This window comes from Cnephaeus nilssonii (genome assembly GCF_951640355.1).
Source record: "Cnephaeus nilssonii genome assembly, chromosome: 4".
Taxonomy (NCBI): Eukaryota; Metazoa; Chordata; class Mammalia; order Chiroptera; family Vespertilionidae; genus Cnephaeus; species Cnephaeus nilssonii.
In genome coordinates, this window is record NC_137075.1 from 75095140 (window position 1) to 75110175 (window position 15036).

General features: G+C 37.9%; 1 protein-coding gene across 4 annotated transcripts in view; it reads left to right on the forward strand.

The window, feature by feature from the left end:
* Nucleotides 1-15036, forward strand: part of KIAA0586 — a 100778-nt gene that overhangs the window by 7589 nt on the left and 78153 nt on the right. For 3 of the 4 annotated variants that reach the window (XM_079767921.1, XM_079767923.1, XM_079767922.1), the window contains 8 exons: nucleotides 931-1105; nucleotides 1861-2082; nucleotides 4885-5035; nucleotides 7057-7224; nucleotides 8815-8938; nucleotides 10611-10743; nucleotides 11972-12144; nucleotides 12571-12643. In XM_079767921.1, the coding sequence (XP_079624047.1) occupies nucleotides 931-1105; nucleotides 1861-2082; nucleotides 4885-5035; nucleotides 7057-7224; nucleotides 8815-8938; nucleotides 10611-10743; nucleotides 11972-12144; nucleotides 12571-12643 (1219 nt within the window). The remainder of the gene's footprint in view (nucleotides 1-930; nucleotides 1106-1860; nucleotides 2083-4884; nucleotides 5036-7056; nucleotides 7225-8814; nucleotides 8939-10610; nucleotides 10744-11971; nucleotides 12145-12570; nucleotides 12644-15036) is intronic. The other variant, XM_079767924.1, reaches the window with a different exon arrangement.

A 15036-nucleotide genomic window follows, 5' to 3' on the forward strand; every position in this document is an offset into this window, starting at 1 on the left:
AGAGAGAAACATCAGTGATGAGAGAGAATCATTGATTGGTTGCCTCCTGCACACCCCCGACTGGGGATCAAGCCCGCAACCCAGGCATGTGCCCTTGGCTGGAATCGAACTTGTGACCCTTCAGTCAGCAAGCTGACACTCTATCCACTGAGCCAAGCCGGCTAGGGCATGTGTGGGAAGTTTTTAAGCAAGTCAAAACTGGAAAAATGAAAATAGTTGGCAAGAGGTGATGAAATGTTTTACTGGAGAGGGAGAAGTAATAAGGGAGAAGTGTTCTGAGAGAGAAGGCTAGGGGTCCTGGGAACATCTCTAGGAATCAGATCCTAACAGCTGCTTACTAGTTATGTGACTTTGATAAACTAAGTCCCTCTGTGAAACTCAGTGGACCTCTGTGGACCTCAGTTTCTTCATCTGTAACATTAGGAAATTGGGGTAGATGGCCTATTGGGTTCTCCCAGCTTTTGTGATTCTATGACACTATTCCTGCAATTGTGATGAAATAATTGACACAATTTGATGATTCATGTGGGTATGAGAAGATTAAGCGGAGGATGGAGAAGTCAAGATAACCTCAAAATTTTGAGACAGAGGAAAATCATGCTCTTAGTAGAAATGAGGAGATATCAAAGAGGAGTAAGTTGGAGAGCTGCCCTATGCCTTCTTTAAAAATCAAGGGGGGAAATCCAGCAGCTGGGGCTGGAGCTCATTCCTGCCGATTTACTTGTTTGTTTGTTTTTATTTTTACTAGGGAGTCTTTGGTTTTGTCAGTGGTTTATGTCATTGTCATCTTTAGGACAAATATAGAGCGAAAAAAATTTATTTTCTTAAAAAACCAAGAAAAACCACTTTCAGCAGATTACCACTTAGGTATTTCTTGAAATGGTTCAAGGTAGCTTACTGAATATATTTTTATTCCTTTTTTATTTACAGAGCTCAGAGCATGCCTGTTTTTAAGGAGGTAAAGGTACAGCTTTTAGAGGATACAGGTACAGAAAAGGACACTGTTGCTCAGGAGCCTAGAACTTCACCCCGTGGCATTGACTCAGCTACCACTGTGGCTGCAGCAACTGCCGCCGCCATTGCAACAGCAGCTCCACTGATAAAAGTATATTTTTCTCCCCAGATATTCATTCATTCATAACTACTTTATAAAATGGGAAAGTATTTATTAGAAACTGATTCTATAAATGGTTGTGTTCAACTATAGGTTAGGAACATTCTAGTTGCTCTCAATTTGAAAGATTTTTCTTGTTTGTGGTGATGTATTACCTCCCAGGCGTTGTGAGACCCCTTCATTACGGTGAAAATGCTAGATAACCCGGGACTTTACCAGTTTTAACACCAAAGATATCTCATCTTAGGAACCCCTCAGTCCTGGGAAACCTAGGACACTCGGCCATCCTTATTTTAGAGCTGGCAGGGACTTCAGAAATCATCTCTGAAGTAAATGGGAAAACTGAGAAACGGGTCAGAGTAGCACAAGGTCCCAGAGCTAATAGGTGGCAGAGCCGAGACTAGAACTCCAGGCTGCTGACCTCACTAAGCAGGAGGTGAATAAAGTATCAATAGCTACTCTGTTTTGGTATTTCCTTCCTTTTAATTCCCAATTAAGTATTTTATTTCTGGCATTATAAAAATTGTGTGGCAGATTTGGTATTTTTTTATGATGAGAAAAGATCTACTTAAAGATAATATGTTGTGCCTTTTATTTCTTTGATTATAAAAATAAAGGCATCAAATCATCAGAGATTTTAAGAGTAAAAATCTGGTTTGATCATTTCTCAATACCAATTGCTTTAAATAATAATTTCAGTAATGGGCCATATTTTTAAAATATCTTTTGATATTTTTTTGCCATAGGTGCAGAGTGATTTAGAAGCAAAGGTCAATTCTGTTACAGAATTACTCAATAAGTTACAGGAGACTGATAAACAGTTACAACGTGTTACAGAGCAGCAAGCAAGCATTCAGAATAAACATGAGAAACAACATTGTCATGATCATGAAAAGCAAATGAATGTGTTTATGGAGCAGCACATTAGGCATCTTGAGAAACTACAACAACAACAAATAGATATTCAGGTATCTATAACAAAGCCAGCACACATCCCATGGCCCTTTATCCCTTGGATTTCTAAGCTCATGTTCATTGGTTATTGCAGTAGCTCATTAGATTGTAAGAGTTTTAGTTCTTAAATAATGATTGCTTATCATTCTTTCCTTCTATGTGGAGAGCTCTGCACATTCTAGTTCAAATGTCACTAGTTCTGTAAGACCTTCTTATAGTTGGCTTCTCCTTTTGTGGTATTTCTGTTCATACCATTTTTAAAATGCTCGTATCCCATTAGAATTATTTCTTACATCAGTGTTTGTTAGTCTGGGAATGTGCATCAGAATCACTTGGAGAGCTTTATAAAAATAGACATGCTCTACCTCTCAAGATTCTGGGACATTAGGTATGAGAAATCAAAAGCTCTCTAATCTGATGCACACACTTGGATGAGAACCATCCAGAATACAATTGCTTCTGCAATTAAAGGTTTGAACATTGTTCAGTGTCTTGATTCAAAAGACACTAAATGATTCTCTCTCTCTCTCTCTCTCTCTCTGAAATCAATAAAATATTTTTTTAAAAAGTAAAATAAAAATAAAAAGTTATCCTCACAAGAAGCTGATAGTATAGTTTCTTTTTTTTTTAATTTTATATATGTATACTTTTTATTGACTTTAGAGAGGAAGGGACAGGGGGAAAGAGAAACATCAATGATGAGAGAGAATCATTGATAGGCTGCCTCCTGGACACCCCCCACTGGGGATTGAGTCCACATCTTGGGCATGTGCCCTGACCGGGAACTGAACCGTGTGACCTCTTGGTTCATGGGTCGACGCTCAACCACTGAGCCACGCTGGCCAGATGATAGTATAGTTTCTTATTTATTGTGGAATTTCCAGATCTTGGGATAATATCCAGCATTCAGATACACAACATACTTTTTTTTTTTAATGAGTAAGTGACCAATATTATAAATGCATTGATTTTATTTTACTTTTTCCCTAATTAGAGTGCAGCTTTAAAACTTAAACAATTAAATTAAAATACAACATTTAGAAGAATGTACAAAAATAAGTTTATTATAGCTTGATATGCTATCACAAAGTGAGCACTAATATACTGTAATTCTTAAGACTTCTTTAAATATAAAGTATAGTTATCTTTAAAAAAAAACATTTTTATTGATTTTAGAGAGGGAGAGAGAGATAAAAACATCAATGATGAGAGAGAATCATTGATGGCTGACTCCTGCATGCACCCTCCTGGGGATCGAGCCCGCAACCCGGGCATTTGCCTTTGACTGGAATTGAACCCAGGACCCTTCAGTCTGCAGGCCAATGCTCTATCCACTGTCGGCAGGCCGATGCTCTATCCACTGAACCAAACGAGCTAGAGTTTAAGACTTCTTAATAGAATTTGTCTTGAGCTCTCATGTGGTTGACGATAGTATTTTTATTGGAATGATTATGGGCATACAAGGTAAAGTTTTAGTAAGTACTCTTTGCATAACTAAAACTGAGTATGCCACATGTTGTCTAGTGAGAGGCTGGAAGTGGGTCTATGAGAGTTCTCTTCTTAGTTTACAAATAATTGTAATGGGATACGAGCATTTTAAAAATAAACATGAGAAACAACATTGATTTCTTTACCTAGAAAATGTTTGTTTGTTTTTTTTGTTCAGGAAAAAATGAGATGACACAATTGAAAAGCATATTGATTTCTTAAAGACAGGGTCCTACTTGTCCTATTTGTCTCCATTCATCCATCCTTATGTTAATAAACATGTAATTTATTGATTTTCTGGTTTTGGAAGACTGGAATTTTTGCCCATTCAGGTTTATTTATAAAGCTTATGATTACAGAGAAGGTTGAGGTTTCATTGACATACTAGGCATATTAGTAGTTCCATAAATGCTTAATGAAATGAAATTTGAGTCTCTCCCATCTGTTTCATGTAGAGAGATCTCTACACATTGATAAGAATTCTGTAAACCTATGAATAATTTTAGGTTTTTCTTTATTTGGCATAAAACCTCTTTTGAAATCAGTTTTAATAGGTAAGATATTTATACATTTTAGATATTTTAATAAATAATGCTGAAAACAGTTACCACTATACTTTCCACTTACATATAAGTACATATATTATTGCTGCTACTAAATATGGCTACCGTTTAAATGCTTACTAGCAATGGTCTTTTTTTTTTAAATATATTTTATTGATTTTTTTACAGAGAGGAAGAGAGAGGGATAGAGAGTTAGAAACATCGATGAGAGAGAAACATCGATCAGCTGCCTCTTGCACACCCCCTACTGGGGATGTGCCCGCAACCAAGGTACATGCCCTTGACTGGAATCAAACCTGGGACCCTTGAGTCTGCAGGCCGACGCTCTATCCACTGAGCCAAACTGGTTTCGGCTAGCAATGGTCTTAATCTTTATCTTGAAACAAAATCATCCAGAATACAAAAGATGAGATGTTTTGTTTTTAAATTATCTGTTTGAAGTAGAGGTCCCCTTTCTTCTGGTCGTCTCCTAGCCTATTTCAATGTCCCCTGAGCCATCTCTAAATTCAAAGGAAGAAACTGAGGGTTAGCATGGTTAAATACAAAGTTCAAGGTCACACCGCAGAGCCAGGCTGAATCCAGGCCTTTGTGATACTATATTCTTCCAGTGGTAGCGCTGCTGCAGTGGATCCTTTGTGTAATGTATTTACTTTCACTGTTATTAAGTCTAATGAATGGTTTTAAGTCCTCTCATACATTTCAATGCATTTTGTCACCTAACTCTTTCAAATGATATTTAAAATCAATAACGTAATTTTCTTCTAGACTCATTTCATTAGCGCTGCGCTCAAGACTAGTAGTTTTCAGCCTGTTACTGTGCCTCCTAGAGCAGAGGAACACTGTTCGGTAAAACTAGACCATTCTAATCCTGGTAGCAGTGACCTAGCTTCATATAACACGTTTGGTTGCAAACAAGGTAAAACAAATGGAATTCTCTATGAATTAAAAATGTCAGCTCTAAATTTTCTTTGTGGTATATTATTGGGTTGTAGAAGATTAAGCCTTGTCTTATAAAATTACTAGTATTTTTTGTAGGTCGTGTAATTTTTAGGTCATTTGGAAACTTGATCATGTCCTTTTTTGTTTTAATTAACAACCTTCATAAATTGTCAGAAGCACTTATAAATGTAGAAAAATTTTACTTATCTAGCATCAAACATGCTTATAATCAATTCTCTAGGTCTCTGGCAAACTGAGTATTTACTATTTTTTTTATTCTGTCAGGAGAGAAACCACCTGAGTATAATGATAAACTATTTCTAAGTATTTTCAAAGAGTTAGTAATGCAAGGCTGTCTACCTTAATAGGACTTTAAAAATCTCTGTTTATAATAATAGAGGAATACATAGCTTATTTGTATTAAACCTTTGGAATTTAAAATAAAAAAAATAAATGTGTTCCAAATTATTGATATTTGAATAATGAATTAATGAAAATCAAAGGCTGTTCCTTTAATGGTATACAGACACTTGAAGTACAATATCCCCAATATTTGATTTGTTAGAGCATTGTTGTATTACATACATATTAACCAGTTAATTGCCACAATATTTTGGATTTAACTGAAAAAGGTCCGCCGCTTGCGTCTATAGACGCTATGGCGTACAAATGGTTAAAGATTCCGTATAGTTGTTAGTGCTTTACGTTTTACAACAAATGAGTGGTCCTTAAAAAACTATTGTGAAGTGAGATGAGTCCATTTTTAGGTTGTGAAGAGAGGAAGAGGAAGCACAGAAAGGTTATGACTTGCTTGGTCAAGGTCATCTGGCTTGAGAGTAAGAGTGTCAGAGCTACTGCCAGAACTCAGGTTTCATTATGACCCACCCGTGTGCTTTTTATTTTTTCAAAATATATTTTTATTGATTCCAGAGAGGAAGGGAGAGGGAGAGAGAGATAGAAACATCAATGATGAGAGAGAATCATTGATGGGCTGCCTTCTGCACACCCCACACTGGGGATTGAGCCCGCAACCCAGGCATATGCCCTGACTGGGAATGGAACCAGGACTTCCTGGTTTATAGGTCAATGTTCAATCACTGAGCCACGCTGTCTGGGCCATGTGTTTTCCTATAGAAGTAGACACTTGTTTCATCCTCAATTCTGGAAAAATAGTTGCTCATAATTTTGTTTTTTTTCAGACTTGAGTTTTAAAGGAAGATGATTTTTTTTTATTGATTGTGTACTGAATTGGTTTTTTTGTGTATTTTAGTGACAGTAAATTTTTTTTAAAAAAATGAGTAAATTAAAAATTCAAATTAAACTACATTTTTCTATGTTTTTTCTTGGGCATATATCATTTTTATGTCCTTGTAGTTGTAGCAAAAAATAATTTTATACTACTACTTTACTAGCATACCAAAAGTATTTCCCATGTTTACATAATTACTAGAGGCGCGATGCATGAAATTCGTGCAAGAGTACGCCTTCCTTCCCCCCGGCTGCCGACACCGGCTTCCCTCTGGCACCTGGGACCCGGGCTTCCCTCTGGCTGCCAGCAGGCATCCGGGATCCAGGCTTCCCTAGCAGCCCCAGAAGGTTGTCCAAAAGGACACCCGGTCTAGTTAGCATATTACACTTTTATTATTATAGATTTCCATAATACTAATTTTTAATGATTGAAGGATAGTCTGTTGAGTATTTAGTACTTCCTATACTTAATACCAGATGGTCTTATCAGTTTTTATTGCCATGAGCAGTGTCTGGCTATGCCATTTTCACCATAGCACTGAATATTATCATATTGATTTTTTTCTTATTTATTAGCTGTATGTATAAAATATTTATAGTCTGTTGATTTCTAGTGAGGATGAAGTTATTTCTATATAGTTGTTAATAATTAGTATATCCTTTATAATTTTGGTTTTATTTTTAAAATATGGGGAAGGGTAAAACTCTACAATGTCAAGTTTTTAAAAAATAAATTTATTTTCTTTTAAGCACCTTCAAGAGAGGTTGAAGATAGGGGTTTTGATAAACAGAAATCTCCTTTGGAGACACCAGCACCTCGAAAGTTTGCTCCTATACCTGTTTCAAAAGATGATAAAATATCAAAGAGGGAAAATCCTGCAGAAGAAAAAGAAAATATGGAGATATCAGGTCATGCAGGTAATAAAGCAATTATTATTAGCACCCACTCCTTCTGTTATACTGATGTCATATTAGGAACAGATTTCCACGCTATATTTATAGTTTTCTAATGAGCTAAAGTAACTAGAGTGAGCTATTTTTCTTTAAATGATAAAGGGCAAATCAAGCTAGTTTAGATTCTTCGTAGAAGGAGTTGGAGATATACACTTATGATTATATTTTGATATAGGTTATTTAACCTTTCCTGAACAAATTTTGCTTTTAATAAATAAAAAATAATGCTCTGCTGATCATTTTAGAGCATGTTTTCTTATTATTTTTAGGTGTGAGTTTCAATAATAAAACTCAGAGAAATTTAACATTTGTTACTGTGTTCAATTGGAAAAAACGTTCATATATTAACTTTTATAAATGACCTGAAATAATTTAGACCCTTAAATATATTAGTATTCCTTTAGGGAAAGTAAATGAACAGGTTAAGTATAAACTTATATTCTTAAATGTATTTACGTCCTGTCTTGAACACATTTAAGGAGTTTTAAGGAATTTAAAAAAATAATAAAATCTTTAACCTTTGCACTCGGATGTCGAGTGTGACTCGACACGGTTAGCATCGGTAGCAGCTCTTTTTATACTCTTTGAATGTATCAATAATTTGAAATATAAAAAAATCCAAATAAATAAGTTTGTATGAAAAGAAACTCCAGTTTTTTATTCTACTGCCGCGCTTTGTAAAATCTGGGGTATTTAAAAAATTAAATCCCGAGTAGAATAAAGGAATCGAGAAAAAAGCAAGCGAGTGCAAAGGGTTAAAAAACCAACTTCACCAAGATAAGGTTGTTATGTAGTTTCATTAAAGATGAAGCTAAAGAGAAGATTCAAGTAATAGTTGCTATGAAGAAAAACTTCTTTCAAATTCCTTTTTTCTGTAACGAAAATAAAGTTGGGCCTGAACTTTCACCTGTATCATTTTAAAATTTAGTTTTATTTGATGAGTGTATTTATAGCCTACATTGTAGAGTGAATTGAGTCTGCGCCTGCAGACTGGCCTGGGGGAGGGACAGGCTGCCCGCCCCACGGACCTGGGTACCAGTGGCTGGGGCTGTGACCTGGGAGAGGGACAAGCCGCATGCTCTGTGGTCCCCTGCTGCTGAGACTGGCCTGGACGAAGCCGCGCCGGGTCCTGGGTGCCTGTGGCCGGCCAGAGGGAGGGAAGCCCATGTCCCGGGTGCCTGTGACTGACTGGAGGAGGGAATCCTGGGTCCCGGTTGGGGGGTGAGGCAGAGGCAATTAGGGGTTATCAGGCCAGTAGGGGAGCAGTCAGGGGTGATGAGGTCGGTAGGGGAGCAGTTAGGGACAATCAGACAGGCAGGCAGAGGTGGTTAGGGGCGATCAGGCAGGCAGGCAGAGGGATTAGGAGCCAGCAGTCCTGGATTGTGAGAGGCAGTTGGACGTCCCCCGAGGAGTCCTGGATTGGAGAGGGTGCAGGCCTGGCTGAGGAACCCTCCCCCGCCCTGTGCACGAATTTTGTGCACCGGGCCTCTAGTATTATATAAAAGAAGAATGAAGTAGTACTTGAAAAATGATACTATATTTCTCTTATTGTAGGAACTATAAGACTATTGGAACAAATTTTGAATAATCAAGATTCTTTGACAAGAATAAGTGAATCTTCAGACAAAACCTCACTAACTGGGACAAAAATAGGATGGAATCCTGAAAGGAAAGACAGGTAAAAATGGGATTAGAATAAAAGCTAGATTGAAAAGAACGTTCACATTTCTAAAGTTTCTTTACTAATTCTTATAATTATTTTACATTGCTTTAAAAAATTATCTTAGACTTACTTGCTATTTTCTGCTGCTAATGTATATCCCCCTTTTCTGTAATATAATTACAAAATGAGTATATTTAATTTTCTAAAAATGCAGGTTATTAATTTCTAATGAATGCATATTATTCAATTCTGATGAAATGCTATCTGAGACTAGCCTCAGAAAGAATCCAATGCAGGGTAGAGGAAGCTGGGTTGTTCTTGATGCTCTGTCCTAAACTGTAAAGTCTCTATTCTTTGTCATATGCAGCAAATCTCTATTTTGTTAGCTAAAGTCTCCTAATGATTGGAAAGAGATTTCCTTAACTACTTTGAATGATTAAGTCTTCCTTTCTTTGTCAAGTGGTGTGTGTGTGTGTGTTGGGGCACACCTTCAGTGCTCTGGCAGTTTTTAAGTCTCGGTTAGCCTTAACTTCCTGCTTGCACAGAGCTTCAGTTCAGCCAGATGTGAGAGATTAGTCCCTTCTCAGGTCTTTCTTAGGCATGCACACATAGCCCTGTACGTGCAGATGACCTTCTAGATCCCCAGTAATGTGCTGGAACTTTTCAAAAATACATAATGGACATCTCATTCCTCAGATTTTTAGTTTATTGGCAACTTTCTTGTTCACCTCAACTGATATGGCCATCTCAGGCAGCTAAGATGTTAGACAATTGCCACTATTTTTGAAAAATGACCTGGGGGTAGGGTTTCTCACTGAGCTGTCTCTGAGGCAAATAAAATAAAGAGAAACCCTGTGAATGGGACTTGCTCAGGGGGCTCTAAACCTGTTTCTCCCTCTTTAGTGGTTTTGATGCTATTGGTTTTCAGGGCTATCACAGAGTTGTGGAAAGGGTTTGGGGGAATAGGGCATGTTAAAAATGCCACAAAAATGCCTTAGCAGGTTTGGTTCAGTGGATAGAGTGTTGGCCTGCAGACTGAAGGGTCCCGGGTTCAATTCCAGTCAACGGCACATACCTTGGTTGTAGGCTCCTCCCCAGCCCAGGCCCTGGTAGGGACTTGTGCAGGAGGCAGCCAATCGATGTGTTTCTCTCACATCAGTGTTTCTTTCTGTCTTGCCCTCTCCCTTTACTCTCCCCAAAAATCAATGGAAAAGTCTCCTCGGGTGAGGATTAACAACAACAACAAAAAGCCACAAATCTTGCTGTTCTTACTTAGAATTATCCATTTTCTTGATTAATGTTTCTCAGGTTTTGAAAGCCTTTGTTTAATTTCCAGAGTTCTGAAAAAGCTGTTTTTGACCATTTTTGCAACTGTTCTCTTTGCTCTTATGTAGAAGAGGATTTTTAGAGGCTCTTACTCAACCATTCTACGAGTGTTTCTCCATGTTAGCTTCTTCAAAGTAAAACCTTTCCTGCTCTTTTTCTATTATACCTAAACCAGTCTGGTCTGAGTAATTTTGTCTCTTGTGATATTTTGTATTATATATGTTTAATCATATGATTGATTAACTTCATTGTCCAGTTTTAATAGAACACCATTTAGAATTCATATAACTAAGAATGTATGTAATCAGATATTTTCTGAATTTGATAATTTTAGGAAACTTTATTTTTAAATCATTTACAGCATTGCTACTCTGTTCTCTCAAAGATTTCCTTCCTGTGAAGAACTAGGTGCAGCTAAGGTGGCTGTGCAGAAGTCTGATAATGTTCTTCATGATCTTGGCCAAAAAAGGAAAGAAACAAATGGCTTATTCCAGGTAAAGTGGCAACAAGATACTAAAATTGGTAATTAGCAAAGATAAAAATTATGAAGAAATAGAAAAGTTATCAAGGCATAAAGCAAGAGTAGATATGAAGACAAAGCACTGAAAAAAGACATAAGCACTGAAAAAAAGACATGTTTTCCCAGACTGTTCTCTGTGCAATTTTTTTTTCAGAAGCCCTCACTGATTTCTGCTTCCTGCTCTGTGGCTGGGATGGAGCCACATGGCCCTCTCTAGCTTTATAGCTTCTATTGGAGAGGAAGGAAATGCGAGGGAAAACTATGGGTGGACCCTTGTTTATCCAGTTCACAAAGTCTGCCATGCCTCCCTAGAGCCAATCCTTTTCTCGTTTTGATTTAGCTTACTTCACCAGATATAGTTTTTATTGGCCACTGTATTGCCTACCACTCCTGTGGACATCTCAGCTCTATTTCACTTAACATATACATTAGTACCTCTAAATGGAAAGAAACCTTAATTGCCAAGTATTCTTTTAAAACTCTGAAATTTGACAAATTGAGCCCTTATAATATACTAGAGGCCCCGTGCACGAAATTCGTGCACTGGGCGGGGGGGGGGGGGAGGTGTCCCTTAGCCCAGGCCCCCTCGCATTCAGGAGCCCTGGTGGGAGTGTGGGGGGGATATCTGACTGCCATGAAAGCGGGAAAGGCTCCAGCGGCTGGCTTCTGGCTGAGCTGCGACCCCCACCCCTGTGGGAGTGTACTGACCACCGGGGGCAGCTCCTGTGTTGAGCGTCTGCCCCCCTGGTGGTCAGTGTGCATCACAACAACCAGTTGTTCCACCGTTCAGTCCATTTGCATATTAGCCTTTTATTATATAGGATTGGCATAGTATATGGCCCCAACTATAATAAGAACTCTTATTTGGAATGAAATAATATGAGTTTTACATGGTGACATTTTTGCCCTTTTTTCTTTTTTTTTTTTAAATACATTTCTTTATTGAATTCAGAGAGGAAGGGAGAGGGATAGAGAGATAGAAACATCAATGATGAGAGAGAATCATTGATCAGCTGCCTCCTGCATGCCCCACACTGGGGATCGAGTCCACACCTGGGCATGTGCCCTTGGCCGGAATCGAACCTGGGACTCTTCAGTCTGCAGGCCGACACTCTATCCACTGGGCCAAACCGGCTAGGGCCCTTTTTTCTTTTAAGCCAAAAGAATCTCTGCTTATGTCGAGGCTTGCTGATTTTCCACAGAATTCCATTAAGCTTCAAACGACCAGTACGAGGTCCATATTGAAAGAAGCTGAGAAGATTTTGAGAGGAGTACAGAACAATAAAAAAGTACTTGAAGAAAACCTGGAAGCTATTATTCGTGCAAAGGATGGAACTGCCATGTATTCATTTATCAGTGCTCTATCTAGCAACAGGTAAGACAGGATGTTGTTATCCTAAGGTTATTTATGAAACCACAGTTTACAGCCTTCCTTAATTTTTTTTTTCTAAGCACATTATTTTGTGTAATATGTTTTAATCGTTAGAAAAGGTTCTTTATTTCCTTTGATGATATGGGCTTATGATGGAGTTGAATTTGAATCTGTAAATGTTACTATTACTTTTACAAATGTGACTGTTCCCTTTACTTTTGTTTCTCTTAGGTACATATCTTCTGAGATTTACATATACTTTACAAATACACTTCTGTTTGATGAAAACTAATAACATTGTTTTTTTCTTTTTGGATGAAGGATATTGGGCTACACAGTGGATCAAAACTATGTAAGAGATCTGATCCAGGTTCTATTCTCAGGACATTAAATGCTAATAAAGAGAAAATTCTTTATTCTCTTTTGTAGAGAGATGTCAGAGAAGATTCGGATCAAAAAGACAGTGGATGAATGGATTAAAACTATTTCTGCAGAAATTCAGGTAGATTTTGGAAAAAAAAATAGAATTAATTCCCAGGAGATAACATTGTTTCCAATTTATAAGTATACTAGTGGTCCGGTGCACGAAATTCATGTACTCGGAGGTGGAGGTCCCTCAGCCCTTCTGCACCCTCTCGCAGTCCGGGAGCCCTCAGGATGTCCGACTGATGGGGAGCAGGCCTAAGCCATCAGTCGGACTCCTTAGTGCTGCCGCAGAGGCAGGAGAGGCTCCCACCACCGCTGCTGTGCTAGCCAGCCATGAGCCCGGCTTCTGGCTGAGCGGCGCTCCCCCTGTGGGAACACACTGACCACCAGGGGACAGCTCCTGCATTGAGCATCTGCCCCCTGGTGGTCAGTGCGTGTCATAGCGACTGGTCATTCTGCTGTTCGGTCAATTTGCATATTAGCCTTTTATTATATAGGATAATGTCTTATTATGGGCAAGGCCTCCAGTTCAATTTTTTTTAGGTAGTTAAAGGGGGGGTGGGCAGAATTTTCACTTGAGCCTGAAGCTAAAATTGCCTTTAGCTCAAAAATCTTCATACCACTGAGACACATCTTGGTGAGGCTCATTCTGAACCCCCACTGTTCTATTATGTGTATAAGTATTGGGAACCATCTTATCTCTTTAGTGAAAGGATCCTTTTATTATGTTACAATGACTAACTTTATCTTATGAGTTGTGTTTTGGCTTCAAGCCTGCATCCAGTATTCATGCAGCAACTTCAGCTTTTCTGTTCAATATTTACCTGGCATATCTTTTATTTTATTTTCTCTAAATCTTTCTAGATTTTTATGTATTAGATAGGAATAGCCCATGGACACAGACAATAGTCTAGCGAAGGCCTGGAAGGGGTGGGTGCAGGGTGGAGGAGATCAATGAGAAGAAAAAAACCCTAAAAGGGACATCTGTAATACTTTCAACAATAAAGATACATTTTAAATAAAGGAAAATATCTTAGTTGAAAAGAGTTTTACGTGAAATAATATAAGTAATTGTTCTACACTGTACTTTATATTCTCAACTCCTCTCAAAGAGATATTAATTGATCCTATGTTCACTTAATATTAATTGACCCTATGTTCACTGACTGCAGGACTGACTTCCGCCACGCCGACTCAGCACTGACTGCCACGGGGGCTGCAATCAGACCCTGCTTTTCTCTCTAGGCCTGATCGCAGCCCCCTCGGCAGTCAGTGCTGGGTCACCCAGCACTGACTGCAGGACTGACTTCTGGTATTCAGTCGAGGCTTCGGTCATTTTGGACATTACGGACCCTGGCTCTTTATATATATAGATGCTTATTCTCAAAATATCCTTTATATATAACTCCACTTATAATTCTTTTTTAAAAAAAAATATATTTTATTGATTTTTTTACAGAGAGGAAGGGAGAGAGATAGTCAGAAACATCGATGTGAGAGAAACATCGATCAGCTGCCTCCTGCACAGATGTGCCCGCAACCAAGGTACATGCCCTTGACCGGAATTGAACCTGGGACCCTTTAGTCTGCAGGCAGATGTTCTATCCACTGAGCCAAACCGGTTTCAGCTCCACTTATAATTCTTAATTTCACTCTATCACTGTATTTATTTAATAGTAAGTTTCATTTTACTTAAGTGCTTTATCTCATAAATTATATTATGGCTCTTTTCTGGAAAATTGTTGGATAATAACTAGAATATGAGTATTTGAAAGAAAATCTAGCAGAAGCATTTAGAAAAGAAAGAAGTATACTTAAAAAAATGTTTCAAGACAGCAGCTTTAGAAGCATTGGGCTACCAAAGTAAAAATACCAGTTATTTAAAGGGAAAATACTCCACAGGATTTCTCAGGTTACTGAATTTACAGAAGTCAGTTCCAGATGGAAAAATTTCCCCCTTACTCACATCCGCAGGGTGTCTTCAGACATTAGCATTGCAAAAATTTAAGAGTTTTTATTTTTTTAATTAAATTTATTGGGCTGACATTGGTTAATAAAATTATATAGGTTTCAAATGTACAGTTCTGTAATATATCATTTGTATATTGCATTGTGTGTTCACTACCTGAACTCAAGTCTAGAGAGTTATTTTTATTAGGGGGTCAGTAATTTAAAGAAAAGTCTTAAAATTTTATATATTTGAGGAAGTAGAACTAGACAGAGTAGCCCTGTTATCTTTATCTTGGGGTGCAAAGTGTTTTATTCCTAACTGTAAGGTGTGTGTATATGTTTATTCACCGTGGCAGCAAGATGAAGTGTCAGTTCGGTTTCCACAGCAATAAATACTGAAATATATTTTTGCACTTTGTTGTTTATGATTATATATTTCTAATGTGGTTGTGAAGAATTTATACTAGCTATTATCTGATGTACCAGAAAAAAGCTGAACTAAGAGTGTGCAGACAATTA